This window comes from Poecilia latipinna, unplaced genomic scaffold (genome assembly GCF_001443285.1).
Source record: "Poecilia latipinna isolate Pla-1442-1.1 unplaced genomic scaffold, P_latipinna-1.0 Scaffold1613, whole genome shotgun sequence".
In the NCBI taxonomy this organism is placed as follows: domain Eukaryota; kingdom Metazoa; phylum Chordata; class Actinopteri; order Cyprinodontiformes; family Poeciliidae; genus Poecilia; species Poecilia latipinna.
Genome location: NW_015114229.1, coordinates 32,875 through 55,063, shown reverse-complemented (window position 1 = coordinate 55,063; position 22,189 = coordinate 32,875). Strand labels below are relative to the sequence as shown.

Here is a 22,189-nt window from a genome sequence, read left to right as displayed (position 1 = left end):
TTCTTTGGGATTTTATGCGTTCAAAGAACCTGAAGTAGTTCCTAAATGGCTTTGTAAAAAAAAAAAAAAAAAAAAAAACTAAACTTGCTGCTGTGCTTTTTATAATCACCCCCCTGTGATAAGAGACCCCTAAATGAAATCACATATAGCGACACTTGATTAGTAAATGGGTGCCATGTGGCTCAAGATGAAATCTGAGCCCGAAAGAGAGATTGCAAAACCAGCTCCACATCACCGTGACAACACAATCTCCACCACAGTAGTACATGGTGGTGGCAGTATCATGCTGTGGAGGTTATTTTAATAAACAGAGAGTATGGAGCTGATCATGTGCTCAGAAACCAGACACCTATTACATGAGTTTAAGATGCTTTTTATAAAATTGGCTAAAAGTCTGACGATAAAATCCATGGCAACCAATTCACTTCAGAAGCCACCTAATAACTCCACCTGGAAGTTAATATCTGTGTAGGATTAACAGTTTTTCAAGACTATTTGTGAAAAAACAAATGCGTATTAGAAGAGTGAAGAATACACACAAATATAATTACAGAGTGGATAATATTCAAGACTGCTAATTAGATTAGTGACGGGTCACCTTCAGAAGTATCAGAGAATAATTTATCTTGATGTGATTCTCATTGCATTTGCTCCACTTCTACTACATTACAGGTGCAAAGCCGGTGAGGAGGAGGTGAAGAGCTGCACGCCCTTTTCCAATACGGTGTGCCGAAAACGAGACCCGTCCCCAACCGAGACGGTAACGCCTCGGTCTCCTCCGGTTCCCGACCCGCCGACAAACACCTGTAAGTTTCACACATCCTGTGTTGGAACGTTAATCGCCGCCCAGACGGGAATTTGTCTCATCCGAAACGATCTCTTCCAGGGTTTCTTGTATTAATGGTCTTGATCTGCATCATGGTCATCGTCATTTTCGCCGTTATTTTTTGGTTCCTGCGGAAACAGCACTCGTGCGACGTAACATGTAAGTCTGTGCTGCATTTTATAGCCCAACAACATTTAGCTAATTTTTTTTTCTAACACGATTTTCTTGCTTTCAACAGGGTTAAAAAGCTCTTGTGAATCGAGTGAAATCGTAAAGATTCCCATTGTAAGTTCCATCCGATCTTACTTTTTTTTTTTTATGTACGTCCAGATAACATTAAATAAAACCAACATTCACCTAAATTTTTTATTTTATTTTATTTTTTTCCCTTCCTTCTCGGTTAGGATGAGAGTGGAGCCACTGCGGAGGAGAAGCAGAACAACCAGAACGCGGGCCTGGAGGGACAGGAGCCCCGCCCGGAGTCGCGGCCCCTGCTGCAGGAGACGCAACCCGTGATGACCAAGGCCTGCCCGCCTCTGGAGGACGAGGACCGCGGACTGGGCGACAGTTTGCCCAACACCACCAGCTCGTCTCAGACCAGCCTGTCGGCGCTGCCCACCGCCGCCTCCCCTGGCAGCACCCCGCACCACAGCCCCGCCGGCTTCAGGCAGCTGCCTGCAGACACGGTGAGAGCAGCAGAATCAAACATCTTTCTCTTATTTAATGCAAATCAGCAGGCGTCACGTGACAACCCAAAACCTCAAAGTACTTTATTGGGATTTTGTGCAACAGACCATCACAGTGTAGTGCATTATTTGTGAAGCAGACCGAAAAGGATGCATTTAAACGTTTTTGTACAAATGAACCTGTCTGGCAGGAGTTTGTGTTCAGCCAGTCATACTTGGGGATGCACAGATCAACTTTTTCTGCACTTCCGGCACCGATACCTGAGATTTACTGCTGGCTGATGCAGAAACACAGTGTAAAAATAGTTGACTTAAAATATATATATTTTTTCCTGAACACAGACATAAATGTACAGAATTACACATTTATTTGATAACTCTGCTCCAGCACATAACCAACAGCTTCACAAGCTTGGTGAAACGTAAAAACAACGTGAATTTGTTCAGCCAGTGCAGTTAGCAGTGTAACGGCCAATGTAAAGTAAATAACAAAGAAACTGAAACTGACAAGAAAGGTTGACTGTCTTGGTCAAACATGTAAAAACTCGACTGCAACAAACCTTTCAAATGGTTCAGAAAGAGCAATTAGGAATCTTAAATATAATGTAAAATAAATAATGAAGCACGATGTCGCTCAGAGGAAAAAGCATAGAATCAGACTGACTAGATCTGCAGTTTTGTATCAAACACATTGTCACCAATATCCAATCTAGATTTTTTTTTTTATTTAAATATCGGGACCGATACAGATATTGATATTGGATCGGTGCATCTCTCTCTCTTGCTATAAATAAAATCCAGCACAATCCAGTTTTCTTTAAAAGCTACACAATCAGTATATTTAGTTCATCTGGCTGTAATTTCTCCTCTGTAAATCCAGCTACTCTGTTAGGGCCTCAGAGGTTTGGTGGAGAACATTAGTGAACAAAAGGCGAGCAGGTCAGGGACTCAGTGCTGGGGACATTTAAAGCAGGTTCGGGTTGTGAAACAGTGTCCCAAGTTTGGAACATTTTCAGTCCACAAAGATGTGGAGAAAACTCCCAAACTGACTCATCGGACGTGGAGAGAATTAGTCTTTTCTTTTAGTTAGATGTATCAAAGTTGTCACGGCCTTCTGAGCTCCAAAGCCTAAAATTATTCCAAGAAAATGGCGTGGGTGGCAACAGGTGGCTTGTTTCTGGAATGCACTGTCAACCTGGTTGTTTGAAAAATAAATGCCATGATGTTTCTAGAAAATCAAAAACAAAATACTAACTAAAAATTTCTTACAACATGGGTGAAAATGAAACTTAATGTGACCTGTACAGGTTTAAAAAGTGGTTAAAAAATATCATTTTAAAAACCTACAAACTTTTGGTAAACATCTCCACCCTACCTCCCCCTCGCCCCCCCCAAAAAAAATTAACGGGAGGGTCTAAAAGTTACCAAATCCAAAAATATGAGTCACAGATTTTGGTTCCGAACTAACTTAAATATGTTCCAAATTGATAGAAAAAAACACAAAATTGATAGAAGTTATGATTTACAAAACTGAAACATTAACAGCCACAGCAAACGTAGAGGAACCAAAAGAAATGGACGCCTCATTTTGTAATTTTGTACAACGTATTCCGCTTCTGTGTTGTTCTACTTTACATTAAATCAATCTTTAAAAAAAATAAACAACAATATGCTTGGAAGTTTGTGATTGTAAAGTAGCAAAATGCTAAAAAATAAAAATAAATAAATAAAAAAAACCCTTTAAACACTTTTGCATTCTATGTTTTCTCCACTTCTTTTCTTATAACATTCTTCTTTTTCATCTTTCTACAGGATGACCCTCTTGGACATCGATTGCTGCCACTGCTTGGTAAGACGGATCTCCATTGTTTCCTGTTGTTTTGCACCAACACAAAAAAAAACAGCGCAGCACAGCAACCTATGCCAGATCGCGGAGAAGTCAAGAAAGCCGACATCTCCGCAAGATCTCCCACTTTAGTGCTTGATAGACTGCTGATCTCATGATAGTCAGGCCTGATCTGAGCCTGCAGGGCTTTTGAAACATTCAGCTTTTTTTTCTTTCTTTCTGCTGCCGTTTCTCCTACTGAATTGAAGAGGACATATCTTAGAGTTTGATCTTGCATTGATTGTTTTAAATTGACATCCTTCAAAGGGAAATGCATTTAACTACTCTGCCTGTATGTAGCAGACAAGAGAGTTAACTTATGATGTGGATATGGAGAATTTCACTTCTAATAATACCAAGCTATTGTAAGTGAGCACGAAATGCTGTTCTGGTGTCGCATTCAGTTATAATGGAAACCATTTGCCCACTTAAAGATTTATTTATTTAGTTTTATTTGTCATGTTTCAGGTCATTAACCACATTTTAATGTCACACAAACCACAGTGTTCTGCCGCAGTGTTGACTAGTGTTTGTTTTGCTCTGATTGCGTAGGGTCGGAGAAGTCCCTGAGGAAGAGCTTCGACTTGTTCGACGAATACCTGGACGTGCGGATCCACAACAAGTTCTTCCGACTGATCGGCATCAGCGACAACCACATTCGGATCGCCGAGAGCGGCGCCCCTGGCGACAAGGTGTACGAACTGCTGAAGAACTGGATGCAGAGGCAGGGGCTGAAGGCCGACATCAACGACCTGCTGAAGGCGCTGCTGAGCATGGACCAGCGGCGCTCGGCCGAGTGCATCGCCCACGCCGCCTTGAGGCGAGGCTACTACAAGCACGCCGACACCCCCTGAAGCTAACGACGCGAACGCCAACGCTACTCGCCACCGGAACAAACTACAGCCGCCGTCGGTAGAACGCCGTGCCTCACAGAACAAGGCTTACCTCCTTTTTTTGTGGCTGTCCAGCCATGCTTTAAAAAGCCAGTAGTTTTTCTTTTAAAAACAAACAAAAAAAAAAAACGACAACAAAAAAACCCAAAAACAACGCATAAAAAAAGGGGAAAGTCAAGACACACCGATCAGTTGTTGACTACTCGCCAAATGCTGAAGCAAACAAAAAAACAAAAACGTTCAAATATGCTTTCGATGAAAGCCCGAAAGGCTTCAACTGTTGCGTTCTGACACATTTGGATGTTCTCGGCTGTCGGTGAAGAGGCCAGACACTGAAAGCACAGAAGTCTCCAGCCGTGTCCCACCCAAGTCACGAGACACTACCGGCCGGAGAACAGGGGGCGGGGGGAGACGAGGATAATATACACTGGTTTGTAGGAGCGGCATGGCATGTGCTGCTAATACCGTGCCTGTTCGATGCACTGATACCTGGTGGCACATGTAGAACTGAAAACAGGTCAAGTTTCAATGTGTTCTGTAGATTCAATCCTCACTGCTAATATCAGTCCATGAATACTTTTCTTCTCTAATGGTGGAAAACATTCACAAATACTAATATCCATCCCTACTAATGACGTATTTACCTCTTCATCATTGTTTTGTTTTTGTTTTTTTTCCCTACAGCTTCATCATGTTCCTCAAAGTGTGTTCTAGTTGTGTCCACGGTCTTTGTGTGTTCAGTGTTCTCACTTTCAAACACTGTAGAAGGAATTTACAGGACGTTTCTAATCGGAGCATGGTCGCCTCGACGTTTCCGTGGCGACCTGGAGAAGTTCAGAGGTCATTCTATTTATTGTCATATTTATTGAGATGATTATTATCTGTGATTATTTATACCATTGCCAAAAACAACCCTGGAAAAACACACGGTCGTTGTGACGTCCCTGCAGGGCAAAAAAAAAAAAGAAACGACTGAGATCAAATCCTTCCACGTTCAAAAACGACAAAAAAAATGTAGCATTTTTTTTATTATTATTTTTATTTTATTTTCTCTTCCTGCTTGTCAGACTAGGCTCAGAACGACAATCCAGCGTTGCACATAAAGTGTGATCCGTGTGTCTTTTTTTTTTTTTAACATCAGCAAGGTTCAGTTGATTGACAGAGCGGAGGTTTCAATGATGCCTTAAGCAGAATGTATCTCGACGAATTAAATTTTTGATTAACTTCGGACGTTCAACCCGTTTTTGGCTAACCGACTGAACGCGTAACCCGTCGTCCGAGTCCACGAGACGGGGGCAGGTTACACGGCGTTTCCTGGTGACGCAAGATGAAGGAAATCTTTTCTGGATATAAAAAGAAGCTCAGATTTTGTGTTTTAAAAACTCACCCTACGTGGATACATGCATGTGCATCCACAAGCCTTAGAAATGTATTTAAAATATGCAGATGGATTTAGAAATCAAAGTGAATATAATGAGTTATGGAACTGCTCATCAACCAGAAACATGTTGATTGTTTTTGTTTGTCTTTTCTTGTTTATGCCCTTTTTTTTCCCCCTGCATACTGTTATGTAAAAAGCACAGATTTAGAGTTATGTATTGTTTTCTGATGAGTGATGCTACAGTGCTGGCACTGCCATCTATTGACAAAACCATGAAACTGCAGCCTGCATCCGTTTCTAGTTACTCTACACGCCCGTCCTGGTTTATTTTTCCGTGTCTGTTGCATCCATTTTTCAACTGAATTCTCCTGTTGGCCTGATGCAGCAGAGTAGGGAAAATGATTCAATTCTTTTGTTTACTCCATACCACATCGTGTGTGTGTCTGTAGATTTTAATATCTCAGTTTTTATATGCTTTTAGTGCAAGTCTAAGCTGTTCAGTTAATTTCCATTAAGTTCTGTAATTGCCAGATTACCGTTAAGCCATCCCCCCCCACCCACCAAGTTACTGTTTGGTTGTCATGGATCTTTAAATACAAAGTGATGTAAATACAACAAAGCTGTTTTTACATTAAGTTCAAATAAATGTTTCGTACAGTTGTAAATGTAAAATGAGTGTTTTAATTGCTGCTTCTCTGGAAAAAGTATCACCGGTTGCTTGTTTTTTTTTGTTTGTTTGTTTTTGTTTTTTTCAGGATTCACAGATGTTAATGCTTTCACAGCTCTACCAATTATCTTGTCTCTTAGTGGCATTCTTGGTGTGTTCTGTTAAATAGAAGGTTGCAGATGCTCCTAATTACCGCATGGTCGGGTAAGAGTTTAAATCAGCCTTCACTATTTGGTAATTACAGAAATATCTCAGACTGGTTCTTAATTAAAAGAAACGTGTAAAATCACACCACTTTATAGACTTCTCGGAAGTCCTCTTATGCTTTACTGCAATTAAAGCGTCTCGTGTTTTGGACATTTTTTCACATCTACAGATGGCCCATCAGTCAGATCGGATGCAGGATGTCTGTAAACAAACATCAGGTTTAAGTCGGTAAACCTCATGATATTCGAGTCTGTTCCTGCCTTTTTATAGTTCTTTCTCTGAACAACATGCATTTAGTTTCATCCATCTTGGAGCTATTTATAGCTTCATTCAACAATCCCTTTATACGTGAGAATTTTAGAGGCTAGTCTGAGCTGTTTTCTCTTGCTTTCTTAATTACCTCCAGACTTGCTTAATCCTTGCAAGTTAAATGGGTGTATTAGAAGTAAAATGGATGAAAACAGTGATGAGAGAAAATCCATTTGTCCATTTATTTTTCTCTAAATTCGTTTTTATTTGTAATATCATTTGTGTGGTCAAAATTGCTGAATTTACGCATTGCCTATTGAAATACAGAAAGAAGACCGGGGCGAGGCAGTGCAGTGCTGTGCCTCGCCTCTGGTGGCGCTGTGTCACACAAAGTGAATGAAGGCAGGCAGTTGGCGCATGCTCATTGCTGTTCTCTTAATATCGCCAATATACTTGTTTAGTTACACATATTCTACTGACGTTCAACAATCCATCTAATGTATTTAATGAATGTGTGTGGCATACTTGGTCTTCACGATCGGCCATTAATATGCAGTGAAAATGCGCAGTACAGTACCTAACTGATAGGGGGCGGTGCTGAGTAAATGAAAGGAAAATGAAACGGAAACGAGGACTTATTATTTTTACATCAGAGTGACAGACATTTGTGGGGAAAGGATAGGTGCCTGGACTTCATGTTAAAATAAAGGTAAGCTCATACATGAGCTGTATTGGTTTTTTTGGTGGGGGGGCTTGTTTAGGTGACCTAAAGAAGAATATATACAAAAGTGTAATCTTCCCTCCGCTTTACAATTGTGTTCTATTTTGTTTTGGTCTATCGGAAAGAAGTGCTAAAGTTTGTGGTTATAATTGAGGGTGCAGCGATTACAGTTCTTTGGCCGATCACCAATCTTTAAATAGTTCTTTGTTGTTTTTGTTCTGAAACATTGCTAAATATATCATGCTATGTAAACATCTACACAAGTTTATTTATGTTTATTTTAAATTTACACTTCATCACCAAAGATATGTCAACAATCATTTACAAGAGAAGATTCTCCCCCCTTTGTGCCCCCTTTATATAGATTTATTTTTTAGTCAAACAATTTCTGAGCCTGACCTCCTACCGTCAAGGATCACCTTACAGAAACAGGGAATGTGCAAATTTTTCAGTACTTCCTTAAACTAATCAGAACAAAGGAATCCAGGCTTTTTATACCCCATTCATAGTTTCTGTAAAGGAAAAGCAGGTGACATCGACTCGTTTTATGGGATTCTTTTCAACTTTGAAGCCAAATTTCATTTTCCCGGAGCTGCATCTGTGCGTGTCTCACAGATAAAAGCCTCTAACAGGACCTTGTAATTGGACACAAGGTCAAACTAACCCACCAGCCACCGTGCGGTTAAGAACAGACCACTCCTGCACTCACTTAATAAAAAAAAAAAAAAAAAAAAAAAAAAAAAAGGGGGTGGGGTGGGGGGGACAAAAAGGTACTGGCATCTTTCTGAGCTAATTGAAAACATTTTGAGTTTTCAGAAAAAATTGCCAGAATGCTAATTGGAAATTCTAGGCCACACTCGGATCGTGTACGTCAGGGCCACAGTACTGCTGCTTTGCCAGAGTTGTACAAAAAAAACAACTTTATCTTCTTTTTAATGGGACTTTATGCAATCAAACCTCAACAGGATATAAATAGGAAGTGGAAGAAAAAGGATATGTGTCTGTATTCAGACCCTTTTACTGTAATATTTATATAATAGAATGGCCTACTCAAAGTCCAGACTGAAATGTTATTTGTAATCAGTGTTAGGACTTGAAGATCACTCTTTAAATTTGCTCTCCAGCTAGCTTTAATGCATTTGAGCTACTTTGCAAAAGAGAATAAGCAGAAATGCTGTCCTCTAAATGTGTATGACTTAAACTCATACACTCCACTTCCTGTTTATCACAAAAAATACACATATTTTTAGAGACATTAATGTTACAAAATGTAATAAAAAAAAAATGTTGCAGGGTTGTAAATTTTCCCAAAGCTCTGCACGACTGTGGCTCTAACGGGGTAAAACCAAACAATAAATCCAATGTTTATGTTTAGAAAATATTTTCATTCAAATCAAACAAAACGGGCAACTTCTGCAGATGAAACATCATAAAACGACAATGCGGCCGTTTGCATGTCGCTTTAGAAAGAAAACATTTGATGAAGCACTTAAAACATAGGCGATACACAAAGAAAAAAGAAACAACTATTCTGTTCTGAATTGTTTCTTTGTTTTTTGTTTAAATTTGAATATTGTTTTCTGCTTAATCGGAATTTGTGGAACAATTGTGCTTCGCTCCACGGCCGCTGCGCTGAGGAAAGAACCGAGCAGTCCTTTTTTTTTTCTCTCTCTTTTTTTCTTCTCATTGTTTTCATTCCTCTTGTTGGGCTGGAAGATTAATTTTTAATGCATTTTCCAACAGAAACGACTGCAGACAAAATATACAATCTTCTGAGAGAAAACACAGCCCAGTTTCCATTTTGTCTCCGTTTTCCCAGGACGCTGTTTGTGTTTGGAGCTACAGGGGAGGAGATAATAACATACACACTGAATTTTGAATTTTTAAAAAAAACTAGGCTTTTTTTCCAGGACATAACATTATTAGGCTATTATGGAACCCAGAATCTTCATATTGGTTTAAGATAAACTTTGATGTCTCTCTTTCTCTTTCCCTCTGTTTCCTTGGATAGAAACTGAAAATCCACATAAAATCCCAATGAAATAATAATCTGAAACTTTAAGTTGAAATGGGATGGAATGTGAGAAAAGTTCAAAGCTTGTGAATAGTTTAATAATGTAGTTTAATTTTTGGTCAACACAAGACCTGTCATGTGCTAATCTTAAATAATGACATCTAAGTGAAAACGCACATAATTTTTTTTTCTTTAATGCGGACAAGCTGCTATCTCTTATTTAGTGTCACGATCACCATCCTCCATCTGTTCTAGACACGTATCGGAGATAAACATGTTTAAATATGTCTGCCGCCTCAGTTTTGTTTTGTCTCTCCTTGTTTGCTCAGTTTAATGAAGAGGAAATGCCATTTCAACAGACTTGACTTTTGCATTTCATTAACTGGCCTGTAGGGGGTGCTGTTGTAGGAAACGCATTCAGAAGGAAAACAGTAGTTGAGTATTTCCTTTCTTAACCTCAAGTCTTAAGGTTTGTGCAACAATCATGTAAAGTGATCGACTTGGTTCCTCTTAATAAGCCTCTGGATGTAGCTCTGGAGATTCTCCCGATGTCGTTCTATTTCCCCTCTGCTTCTAAAGCTCCGTCTTCTTCGTCTTTGCCTTCTGTGGTAGACCTGCACATTATTCTGAACCCTTTTCAGCACTCCGTCAAAATAATAGAAGTGATCCTCTTCGTCGCCGATGAGAGGGTTTTGGCCAATTCCCCCTGATGGGTCTTTCTGCAGCTTTGTAACATCTGCAGTTTCCCATGCAGAGAGCGGATTGGACCGGGGTCCGCCCCGTCTCTCCAGGCAGTGTGCCCACCCGGCGTCGGTGCGGTCGATCAGACCTCTGCAGAGCGGGGCGGGGCCGTCAGGTGCCTGCGAAGAAGGTAAATGATGAGAATAATCCCTGCTGCTGCTGTTAATAAACATCAGATCATCGTCAGATCTGGTTTGCTTGTGTTTTCTCTTCTGTCCACCAGAGGGCAGAATGTTGTTATAACGTTCAGACTGTGGATGCTCCCTTGACACAAACAGGACCCTCACAAAGACTACTATATCGTTTTCTCTCTAGTTAGGCAGCTGTCTTGGTGTTTATCTCTTCACTTCTGGCTTTCAGCACTGTTACACTGAGGTGTGCTTTGTTTCATTTTCCGTTTCCCTCTGATGCAAAAGTGAAAACACGACAGATGTAATGTGAAGTTTGATAGGCAGGTACAGTTTGGTCTTACTTGGGCAGAATCTAATTTTGTCCTCCAAAAAAACTGAACTGAACTGAACCCTGCAACTGGAAGATGACTACCAGGAACGTCTTAGCCAAAGGGTCAGTAGGGTGTTGTAACTTTCTTCTTGACTTTGAATACATGTTCATTTCTAGCGTTCACCCGCATTTAAAAAAAGTTATTCTCCCCCAATGAGTGGAAATGTTTAGACGTCAATATATTAGTGTTTCTTTTGAAATAACAGAGTATTTACTGTATGTTTCATTTACCTTCATATCTTTTTCTCCATCCTCCTTTCGGATGTCTTCTAAACTTTTTGAAAAGGTCTGTGATTCTCCTCCATGATGGACCAAACCTGGTTTTCTGTCCTCTCCAGCCCAGTTCTCAGAACCTTTCTCATCGTCCTCTGCATCCTCTCCATGTTTCGTTGCAACTACCTGTCCATTGTCTCTCATTCGGAGACCAGAGAACTGGACATTAGACGTAGCTCGTGCATTGGCCGTTGTATGTTTCTTGAATCTTGGCTCAGAGTCCGTTTCAGGTTCTGTGTCGGGTAGCGTAGTCCATCTCTGGTCTCCGCTGGGCTGGATGTCAGTTGTGCTGCTTTGACTGAAGACTTCAGTTGTGTCTTGGATCTCCATTTGCGTCGTGGTTGCTTCGGTCAGAGGCCTCGCTGTTGTAGTTTCGGTCTGGATCTCTTTGACTGAAGGCGGCGTTGGTGTCACTGATTCCTCTGCTGTTGTTTTTGGCTCTTCGGTGGTTCTAACAGCAACAGTAACTTCTGATACTTTTTTAGCTAATCTGATATCAGTCATCTCCAGTGTGTCTATTAGGTACAATTTAAACAAGCTACCTATCCCTACGAGGCATTTACATTTGGATTTGTCTGTTTTAGATGGCACAGTTTCTGCATAATTTGCTTGATGTGTCTGCTGGTTTTGTAACCTGCTTGCTAAAATCTGTTGGTTTCCATTTTTTTCTCTGTTTGCGCTTGGATTTTCCGCTTCCTTCCCTCCCTGCGGGGAGTGCGGCTCGGCTTCTTTTGTGTTTAACTTTTTCCTGAAATATTCAATATCATTATCCGCGGCTGGCCATATTGCATACTGTGACCTATATATGGATCCTTTGTTCTTTTTGGGGGCCAGCAGGGGTTGTCCCTGAAAGTAAACTCTATCTGCATCCCTACGAGATGCGGCTTTTGAAGAAAGTTGTTCCCAAAGACTTTTTTGCAAAGCAGAATCCTCTTTGAAAGTTAAAAGATTATCTTTGTGTGTCTGGATCTTTAACTGTAGAGGCTCCTTTAAGTTCATTCCTTTCCACATTCTGTCTTTTTGTCTGTTTTTTGGCTCCGCAACATCTTTTCCCCATGTTTTCTTAATCCTCATTGCTGATTTCACTTCTCTGTCATCAGAGCTGCAGACGACAATCAGCGCCGTTGCTGCGTGGCATCCTATTTTCCGCAACTCAGCATCAGGAATAAGTTGTCGACACAGCTCAGATTTCTCCAGTAAGAAATATGGAAAGTTGCGGCTGGACGGCCGACGCAACCAGGGCGACAGGAAATCGAGGCTGTTCATAATTACATCTATGGGAATCTTAATAGGTTCATTTATAACATGCAGGGCAGGTAGAAGGTTGGATTTTTCCAGAAATGCTGGAAAATGTTTTCCTGCTCCATTTACAGAAGCCACAGCCTGAAATGACAGAAGGAGAAATTAGTTGCAAAATCGCTAAAAACCACATCGACCCCATTTTAGAGTCACATGGGGGCTTCTTGTGCAGTCAACCCTATTCCATGCTAATATATATATATATATATATATATATATATATATATATATATATAGTTGACATTTTCTAACAGTCATGGCTCCCAAAGGAAAAATCCATCTTGACTTTGGCAGTCGCCTGAATTTTCCTCCACAGGGTATAACCCACTACTCTGGGATGTGTGTGAAATGTGGAATATTTCTTATTTTTAACCAAATTGCATTAAGGTTCTGCTTCATTAAAGTTCTGACTTATGCAGAACTCTCAATGCAAAACGAAATGCAGTAAAAAAAAAAAAATAATAATTCTGACCCCCTGAGTTTGTTTTGTTGCAGACATGTCCAAAGTTTGGTCCTGTTCCACTGTGCATCTTTAAGGCTATGAGTTAGTTTTTAGTTGTTTTTCTCTCTCTCTCTCTCTCTCTCTCTCTCTCTCTCTCTCTCTCTCAAAAAATACTGTCCCTTTTCATACACTTTTGTTTTACTTTTTGTCACAGATTGTAACTAAAAACTCTAATGTTTTTCAGGGGGCTTTTATGAGATTGACCAACATGAAGCAGTACTTCAAAACGAAAACTTACACATGTTTTTTTTATTATCATCATTATTCTTTCCAAATAAAAATCTTAAAAGTGTGGCATGCATTTGCACCGAATCAACCTCAGTCAAAAATTTGTAGTTTTTTTTTAGAAACTACTGCTGACTACATCTACCTACAGACCAGCCTCTTTTTCCCGAGCGAAGGAAAACATCCCCGCAGCATGATGCTGCCACTACCATACCAGCTCTACATTTACACCAGAGTTAAATTACATCTAATTTACCAGTCAGATGAATTCTAACAATAGCATGACATAAACATAACACTTTGCTAAGATGTAACACAAACAGTTACATTATAAAAAAAACCAAAAAAAAAACATCAAATCTCATGAAATTATACATTTTTCATTCAGGGTTTTTTTTTCTCCACTAAACAAATGTACCAGAGTTTTACTGTTCACTACTGGACTGAAAATATGTATTAGAAAAAGAGCAAAAATGATTTTTTTATTATTATTATTATTATTTTTTTTTTTTTTTTTTTGACATTTGGTAAATATCCTTTGAAATTCCACTCAGTTTCATAGGTTTCTGCAGATATCAGCTTGGAATTATAGAAAAATGCCTCAAAATGAGTTATTATCTCCTTCCCAATTATAGATAGTGGAATTTGTTGAATGCTTGGCTGCTTTGCAGTAGTGTGGCCATCTCATCTGAACCAGCAGACCCAAGCCATCAATATCCAACAGTTTAATAATCAGATGGGAGATTGCATTAGATTATCATTAATATAGTATGGAGGGGGAAAAAAAAAAAGCATACCAGCGCTGGAAAACGAATCCCCTGAATTATTCCTGCCGGTTCCCGGTTAGAATAATGGAGTCTGTGTGTCCAGTAAAAAGATAGGCTCCTTTGCATCTGTTGCTCAGCCACATACACACAGTACTTGTGGAGGCACGGACAGCTGTGCGCAGTGTGAAGTTTTTCAGAGGGTGCCCTGGGTCTGCCGAGGAGCAGCTTTCTGCACAAAGGCCAGTAAAAGTAGTCCGTAATCCAGTCCCCGTCTCCAAGGAGACTCAGGTCAGAGAGGAGCAGAGAGACCAGCAGCAGCCACAGCCTCATTGTCCCGGGAAGGAGTACAGGCGTTCCGCACGGGTTCTATCTGTTCCACGACGTCCTGCTTTGCCTGTATGCAAACCCTGCTGCACTCAAAAGTGTTAAACCTTAGAGATAAAAACTTATTGTTGTGCACTTTGTCCATATCAGGGCACAAAAGTTTCATTATGAGGAAAACGCATAGTATCATCACTCAAAAGGTTTCTCACCCATTGAACCACAAGAGCTACGTTAGTCAGCTGCGAATTGGAATTGCGAAATTGGAATTTACTTAATGAGAACACGGCAATTTAAAAAAAAGAAAAAGTTTTTTTTTGCTGAAAGGTTTTTGCCCAAGTATGCCGTGGTTTTGCTGCTCTATCGAAATTGGCATATGTAGCAAAACTGTGATATAGACTTTTTTTTTTTAGCGTCACAAGCCTCACGTGATCATCAACTGGACGTTACTGATGGCGGAAACGACAAGGAAGACAAGAGGAAGTGATAGGAGGATTATGTTTTATATATAATTTGAGCAAACTCTCTTCATGTGTGACCTCTTTCGCATTTTAGATTTTGCGTTTCTAACCCTAGTGTTTAATGGAAATACTGGGATTGCGGAATATTGTCTTTTTCAATATTAGCACATTTGTATGGTGAGGGCCACTGACCTGATGGATCACTGAAAAGGAATAGTTTCACTGGCAGATTAATTTGCCTCTGTTGGAGTAAATTCTCCTATGTATGATTTATTACGACAGCTCTTATAGAAGGTTGTACTTCTTGAGTACAAGAAGATGCTGTTCTTCTTCCAAACAGCATCTGTTTCTGAGGACCTCTGAGGCCCACTTGCAAACAAATAATTCCTAAAAAAAAAAATAAACCTGCATTCAACAATCTTTTTACTCTTATGTGTTTAGGCTTAAGGAAAACACCTTCTGTGACATTGTTAATTTCTTTGTTGGATTGATATTAAATCATGAAACCAGGCTTTTTAAATGCAAAACAAAACACTATAATTGTCATAACACAACTTCAATCAATCTCTGCTTTGGGCCCTCGGTGGTGTTTTTCCGACTCTGAGGTGTAGTCTGGGATTAAGCGGAGAAATGGGACTGGCCTTGGAGGGTTTATGAATTATAAAGAAAGAGAATACAAGGTTAGAGGGAGATAAAACTAGCAAATACAATTATTTAGGTGTTCATGTATGAAATGTCACATTTTATACACGACAACACTCCTAATTAGATGTTAAAAATAGTTTGAAACTGAAAGACTTTTGAAATCTGGAGACTTGAGCTTTTTCAACGAGAAAAAATATTGGGGGGTTTCTGACTGTTAGGAAAAATTCAAGAAAAACTTGTGTTTGTACTTTGTAAAGTACATTCTCTGTATATGAAGAGACTTTTGAATATCTTTTGAATATTTAATAGGAGTAAAAAGACTGCTTTGGGGTTTTAGTGATTCTCAAACAGTGGGACACATGCCCTGAACGTTTCCACGTTTTGTCACATTAAAATCTCAATGTTCAGTTTACTGCGTTTGGGATTTAATATGATAGAGCAACACAAAACAATGCCAAACTGTAAAGAGAAAAGAAACTAAGTTATTGCTTTACATGTCTTTCTTTTTACCAAAATAAAAAAAAACCCTGCAAAAATTACAGTGTTCATTTATATTTAGCCCCTGTATGAAAACATTTTGTGGAAGCTCTTTTCAAGTGAAACTATAGATACAGACTGAATTTTTTTCCAGATTTTTTTTTTTTTAGTAAACAGTCACTCTTGCTACAGATTCTAAATTTTATCCAGGTCTGGACTTTGACTGGGCCATGTTTATCTCATAGTTTTGTTGTCCTGTCCATCTTGCTAGAGGAAACCTATATGTTTTTCTTCACCTATAGTATTATGCATGTAGGATTGAACATGTTGGTCACATTCGACCAGCGCACGTCTGTGATTTCCTGTACATGGCTGGTGGCAAAATGTAACCAGCATTCTTTATGAATTTCTTTCAACAGCGGCTTTCTGCTTGTCACTCTTCCGTAAAGGCTTGATTTGTGGAGTGAGCAGCTCATGCTTAAGAGGGCCGTCAGATCTAAGTGTGTGAGAAAACTGGAAAATGTTCAAGAGGCCCTGCGTTTAATTAAATGCATTTATTTCAACTCCACAGAACCGACAGTCATGTTATCCAAAGTGACTCACTTTGAATATATTTCATGTCTTCATCGTATGAACACATGCAGGGATGAACAGAAATCAGCTTACAGGCCATGCTGCTGCTGCTGCTGCTGCTGCTGCTGCTGCTGCTGCTGCTGCTGCTGCTGCTGCTGCTGCTGCTGCTGCTGCTGCTGCTGCTCTGAGGTCTTATTTTTCACCCTCTTCCTCTTCTTGCCCTAAAAGTAAAATATATCAGACTTCAGTTGGAAGGATCTAATTCTGGTCTCAGTGTTTTATCAGCATTAAGCTGGTGATGCGACCATGTTTGAACAGATTCCACATACATAGTTATCACCCGTGGACCAACCAGGGTGTTGCTGCTGGTGGAGCCTTTGTTCCAGTCTGGCCTTCTCAGAATATCTGGCCTTCACCTCGACTGGCAAAGATTTCCACTGTGGAAACAAGACGGAACCATGTCAGTACTGACACTGACCAGTCCAGCTCATGCAACACACACAACCAGGAATATTAAACTATTTGCTTCTTGAGTTTTTCCCATTTTTTTATGGGAAACTAAATCAGTCTGAAACTGATTTAGTTTCAGACTCTGCTCTGCTCATGAGGGATGAAGTTGAACTTCCTCACTTTCATCAATAGATGGTATTTTTATTAGTAGTAGTAGTAGTATTAATACTTGTGGCAGTTTTACTTTCCTGTTTTTGATTTTTTAAGTTGTAACAAAGGTGAACTTGCAGTGGAAAAAGAAAATGGGAGATCCGATAAAAAAGAAATTACAGTTAATTTGTTGCAATTACGTTTATTAAATTGTCATATTAAATAAATGTAAATAAATTAAGTTAAATTTGTAACTTAAAAGTAACTTTGTTTTTGTTTTGTTTTTTAAGTCGGAACTCCGTTCTCTTTTTTTTCAGTGTAGACTGGACAAAACCACATCAACATGATCTTAAATTATCTAACTGGACGCAGATTTCCTGAAAGTTCTGACTCACCATTTCTCCCACAACTCTATTCACCATGACACTTCTGCTGATGTTGAGCTCAGACACCACCTTTGGTCTAATCTCCTTCAGGAAAAGCATGAAGGCGTTTGGTGGCTTTTTAACGTACGGTCGGCCATCATCCCGCTGGTCTCTAACTCGTCTGTTGTGTCTGTTGTTGGCAGACAACAGACTGCTGTGTGTGAACATACAGCAGAGGGGGAAAAAAACAAGGAAGATCACAGAAATCTGATCAGCTGAGACACAAGAGATAAAAAAACAATTAGAAGGAATCCATTTTTAAAAAAGGTACTTTGAGGTGTTGACATTCAGAGGAGCATGAACAGCGTTGTACAGCGTTTCTTCATTCCTGCACAGAATCACAGTAACATGACTGTGTGAACATACAAACAAAAGCTCCACAGGTTTAGAGTTTTGTTGGTCTTATGTGTGTTACTTACAGAACTCCAATTGGTAGACAACAGATGCCTCCATCTGGAGGTCGACAACGTATGGATAAACTGTGCAGATTCTGAAGGTAAAAACACAAAATAAGTGTGTTACAACCAGCTGCTGGGATTGAAATCCACCCACCAGGTTACTGGACCCCACAAACCCGATAACATGCAGCAAAATCAGAAATGAAGGACTTTGCCGTTTGCGAGTCTCAAACCAACAGTTAGCTAACGCTAACCATTCAGTCTAACCATTAAGACAACTGTCTTAATTGTGAGCTGTCCGAATGGTTAGCTAACAATTAACATCTAACAATTAAGAGAGTTGGCTCAATTTTTAGATGTCTGAATGATTAGCTAATCATTCAGACTAACCATTGAAAAAGTTGTCTTAATTATTAGCTAACAATTATGACTAAGACAGTTATCTTAATGGTTAGTTAACAATTCAGACTAACCTTTAAGACAGTGATCTTAATGGTTAGGACAGTTGTTTTAATGGTATTAGCTTCAGCTAATATTATAATGCGGTTTTAGCATTTTCTTCAGCTAACTTTTTATGTTAGCAGCTTAGCGTTAGTTACCGTGAGGTTTTTTTTATGTTTTTAGCGGTTTAGCTTTGCTGTAGCTAAGATTGTTGTTTAGCGAGTTAGTGGTTAATTAACCTAAACTTTCTGATTAGCTGTGCCCGCCACTCACAATAACTAGTGCTGTAATAGGTTCTTGTATCCAGATGTTAAAGATTTTACAGAATTATACAATTATCTGTTGCACTATGAAATAATACTTAATTGATTAGCATATTTATTGAGGGAAGGCATAGTCTCTGTCACTGACTCACCAGTTCCTGACTCTCAGTGCCTCCTGCTGGCAGGGCAGGAGGCTGGATAATCATCTGTTGTATGGCAGGCAGTACAAGAGGAGAAGGAGGAGCATGATGGGAAAATGTTGGAGGTGGAGGCCTGAACATGAGATCATGCTGTGCTCCCAGACTGAATGGAGCATTGGTGTTACTGGTGACCCCTAGTGGAGCACGGATGAAAGGTGGATGAACATGAAGAGGAGCATGATGGGTAAATGTTGGAGGTGGAAGCCTGAACATGTGCTCTTGAACTCCACCCTGAGTCAGTAGAGTGTTAGTGTGGGACTGTGGTGGAGCAAGCCAGACAGGAGAAGTATAAGGTGTCAGTAATGGAGGAGGAGGAAGAGGGAGGAGCTGCTTCTTCCTAAGAAGGTCTTCCATATTGTCCCCGTTATTCCAGTTTTTGTTTTCAAACTCCTCTTGCAAAGTAGAGCTAATTTCTTCGTTGAACTTCTTACTAGAGACAGAGTTCTCTGAATCTCTGTCACTCCTTAAACTCTCCCTAAGAAGGCCATCTACAAACTCCCAGGTTTTGAGCACTTTCTTCGTTGCTGGGGTTAGGGTGATGCTGTCATAGACAGAGTTCTCTGGATCCTCCTTATTCCCTGAACTCATCCAGATCTCAGAATCATGAGATTCCGTGACTTGTGGAGGAAGAGGAAGCGTCGGTAACAAACAAGGAGAGGGGCTGAGCTCCTCCTCAACAAACTTTTCTATATAGTTCCAGTCGTTGTCAAACTTCACCTTCTTCTCTGGCAGGGCGTTGTTAAATTCCTCGGTGAGCTCCTGGGAGGAGACGGAGCTCCTCGAATCTCTGGGCTTCACTGAACTCGGCCTGACATATGAAGATATAAAGCTGCCATTTAATACCATACAATTTAGTCACTGCAGGCATCATATATCATGTTTAAATTATTCACCAAAAACTGTTTTTAATTTTTTTTTTTTCTTTTTAAGGTATAGAACCACCTTTTGAAATAAAATATATGGTAAGCTGTTAAAGTAAAAAAATATGTTAAATTTTTCAGTTTGGTGTTCGCGCCTTCCCTGGTTCTAAAGCTGCCCTGGGGAACAAATAAAATTAATTATTATCATTAGTATTATTATTATTATTATTATTTATGCTCATCCTCTGAAATACTTACCCAATTTCTACCTATCTACGTCTAGACACCATAAAATGCTTCAAACTCTGGTGAGGTTTCCCCTTTGAGAAACGTCCAACTACAAAGTAGTACTTTATTTTTGAAACATATTTATGTTTTGGAATGACCTAGTCAAAGTCCAGATCTAAGTTAATGTCACATGAAGTCTCTTGAAACTGCTCAGAGACTTGTGGCTGTCATGTGGAAAACGTTTGAGGAGAACAAATCATTTTGCAAGACACCATAAAATGTGAAACCACTGTTGGTGATGAAACTTGTGATGCATTATTAAAAACACATCTATAAACATGTCTTCTGTTTTATCATATCTTATAGTGAAGCGTTTGTGATGTCTGAAACATTTAGCCACAGTTAGCTACTGATTTTATTAAACTTGCCTGATAATGTTAATATTAAGGAGTTTGTTTTCTGCATAATTAGAGACTATTGTTGAAAAAACTAAACTCTACAATTTCCCGTTGTTATATTGAATTCAGTTAAGTTATTTAGATGTTACAGAATTACAAAACAACAACAAAGAATCTCTCTCCCTGTCCCTGTGAATACTGACCTGAAGTGTTCGGACATGGTCAACTCCTCTATTCTAACCTCCTCCTTAAAATATTCTTCAGTTTTGTCTCTCTGCTGATTTCTTCGAGCTGTGAGGCTAAAAAGCTGTTTGCTCGATGAAGGCTTGTAGAGAAATGGTGAAAGTGAAACATGTCACTCGGATCTTCTGCCACTCTGTTTCCAAACCCTTCCAGAAACCAACATAATTTGTTTTGATTTGAAGCTTTAACAGGACATACTTAAGAAAAGAAGCAAACCGTGACATTAGAAGCTTAGAATCAATGGCAGGGCCTCTGGTTGTTGTTTTCTCCGACTTACTATTTTTTCAGTCTTGTGCCTCTAACTGAGATGGTTGCACAGATGTGCAGCGGCTTCTCCAGGTTAAGCCCTATTTTAACATCTGTGAGGCTGCTTTTGGAAAGAGTTCAGCAACAACCTTACGGCTGAAGTACAGCTCGGCCGAACTGAGGGCCATGATTGGAGACAGAACGGCTGTTTTATCACCAAGGCTGAAATCCGCACTTGGGAGACAGCGGCTCAGATCAGCGGACTGGCGCAGCAGAGTGCAAGGAGCAACGGTCAAAAGGAAACAAGACCGGCGCGTTGGCCCAGCTGGCCAATGTCCAGATCTAAGGCACAGAGCTAAGGCTGTGCCGTTCTTTGCCTACCGGAAACCTGGCTTAACAGCACCATGCCAGACGCAGCCTTCCAGATCAACGGTCTTCAGTTATTCCGAGCGGACCGCGACCAACGGTCAGGGAAAACACGGGGAGGAGAACTCTGTAGGTACGTGAATGAAGGTTGGTGTACGAACTGTGGACTGGTTAAAAGCTGCTGCTCAGAGGCGATATAACTTATGACAGTGAAATGTCGGCCGTACTGCCTCAGGAGTTTACTGCGGTGTTCGTCACCAGTGCACACAGGCTGTTCCAGCCGCTGCCCTCAGGCAGGAGGCCGAGGAGCGTCCAGAGCAAAAACCACCAGGCTGAGGAACAGGAACAGCTTCTTCCTTTCAGCCGTCAGACTGCTGAACTCGAGCTGCACCAAATGCAGCTTCTCCTCATAACTTATTTACACATCACTTAAATTACTTTATTATTCATTTGGTTATTTATTTTATTTAATTATTTATCTATATATATATTTTTTTAGTGTAGTGGATTTCTTTATGTGGGATCTGAGTACAAATTTCGCACCACAAACTCTCAAGATGGTATGACAATAAAAAAATAAAAAAATCCTTGAATCCTCGAGATGTATTTTTGGCACTATAGAGTGTGTTCTTCCAAGATGTCAAATAAATGTTTTTTTTTCTCCAAAAATACTCACCGCTGTTAAAACTGGGCTATCTATGCAAATAAAAAGTTGAGACCACAAGATGGTCTTACTACTGTACATTTTGACTAAATCATATCATCCTTTCATTCACTTTCGATAAAAAAAGCCTCATTTTAAAACCCGTCTTAGATGTGAAACGTTGAGCTTTTAGCCTCCTAAAACAGATGCATTATGTGACCCAGTGATGCTGTTTGCATATTATCAGACTGTGCCCGTATCGCTCCAATGGCTCTGGTGAGGAAGACAAATGCTGCACATTAGTCTTTGCTACCTTCACTGAAACAGCAGGTAAGAGTTCTTAGCTTCAAATATTCGCTTTGTGAACAAGGAGGTTTGTTTCACAGCTTTAACAAAACGTGCAAATATACAACTGTCATTAACCTCTGTTCAGCTTAAGTACTGACAGATGACGACAAATGGTCTGTTAACATTAAGTACTGCTCTGCTCACGGTCAGGAAAACACAATCGCGTTTTAAAACTAGACAACTGTTCTTTGCAAAAAAAAAAAAAAAAAAAAAAAA

The 22,189-nt window shown here is 39.9% G+C and overlaps 3 protein-coding genes across 3 annotated transcripts in view; 1 reads left to right on the top strand and 2 right to left on the bottom strand.

Annotated features, from left to right (window-relative positions):
- The window catches only part of tnfrsfa (tumor necrosis factor receptor superfamily, member a), a 28,608-nt gene extending 23,353 nt beyond the window's left edge, over positions 1-5,255 (top strand). Inside the window, exons 5-10 of the mRNA XM_015059214.1 lie at positions 673-806; positions 887-985; positions 1,065-1,111; positions 1,231-1,512; positions 3,325-3,361; positions 3,950-5,255. Coding sequence (XP_014914700.1) covers positions 673-806; positions 887-985; positions 1,065-1,111; positions 1,231-1,512; positions 3,325-3,361; positions 3,950-4,251 — 901 coding nt within the window. The 3' untranslated portion in view covers positions 4,252-5,255. The remainder of the gene's footprint in view (positions 1-672; positions 807-886; positions 986-1,064; positions 1,112-1,230; positions 1,513-3,324; positions 3,362-3,949) is intronic.
- A 4,365-nt stretch (positions 5,256-9,620) lies between these two features.
- On the bottom strand, positions 9,621-12,484 carry LOC106964000 (uncharacterized). Its single transcript, XM_015059212.1, has 2 exons — positions 11,003-12,484; positions 9,621-10,389 (listed from the first exon to the last, which is right to left on the bottom strand). The coding sequence occupies exons 1-2, from the start codon at positions 12,308-12,310 to the stop codon at positions 10,012-10,014; spliced, it is 1,686 nt and encodes a 561-aa protein (XP_014914698.1). The 5' UTR covers positions 12,311-12,484; the 3' UTR covers positions 9,621-10,011.
- A 3,792-nt stretch (positions 12,485-16,276) lies between these two features.
- LOC106963999 (uncharacterized) lies at positions 16,277-20,919 on the bottom strand. The gene is made up of 8 exons (XM_015059211.1): positions 20,331-20,919; positions 18,594-19,449; positions 17,759-17,829; positions 17,611-17,667; positions 17,310-17,508; positions 16,644-16,751; positions 16,471-16,535; positions 16,277-16,415 (listed from the first exon to the last, which is right to left on the bottom strand). Exons 1-8 carry the CDS (start codon positions 20,345-20,347, stop codon positions 16,322-16,324), a joined length of 1,467 nt encoding a protein of 488 aa, XP_014914697.1. The 5' UTR covers positions 20,348-20,919; the 3' UTR covers positions 16,277-16,321.
- Positions 20,920-22,189: the final 1,270 nt, after the last annotated feature.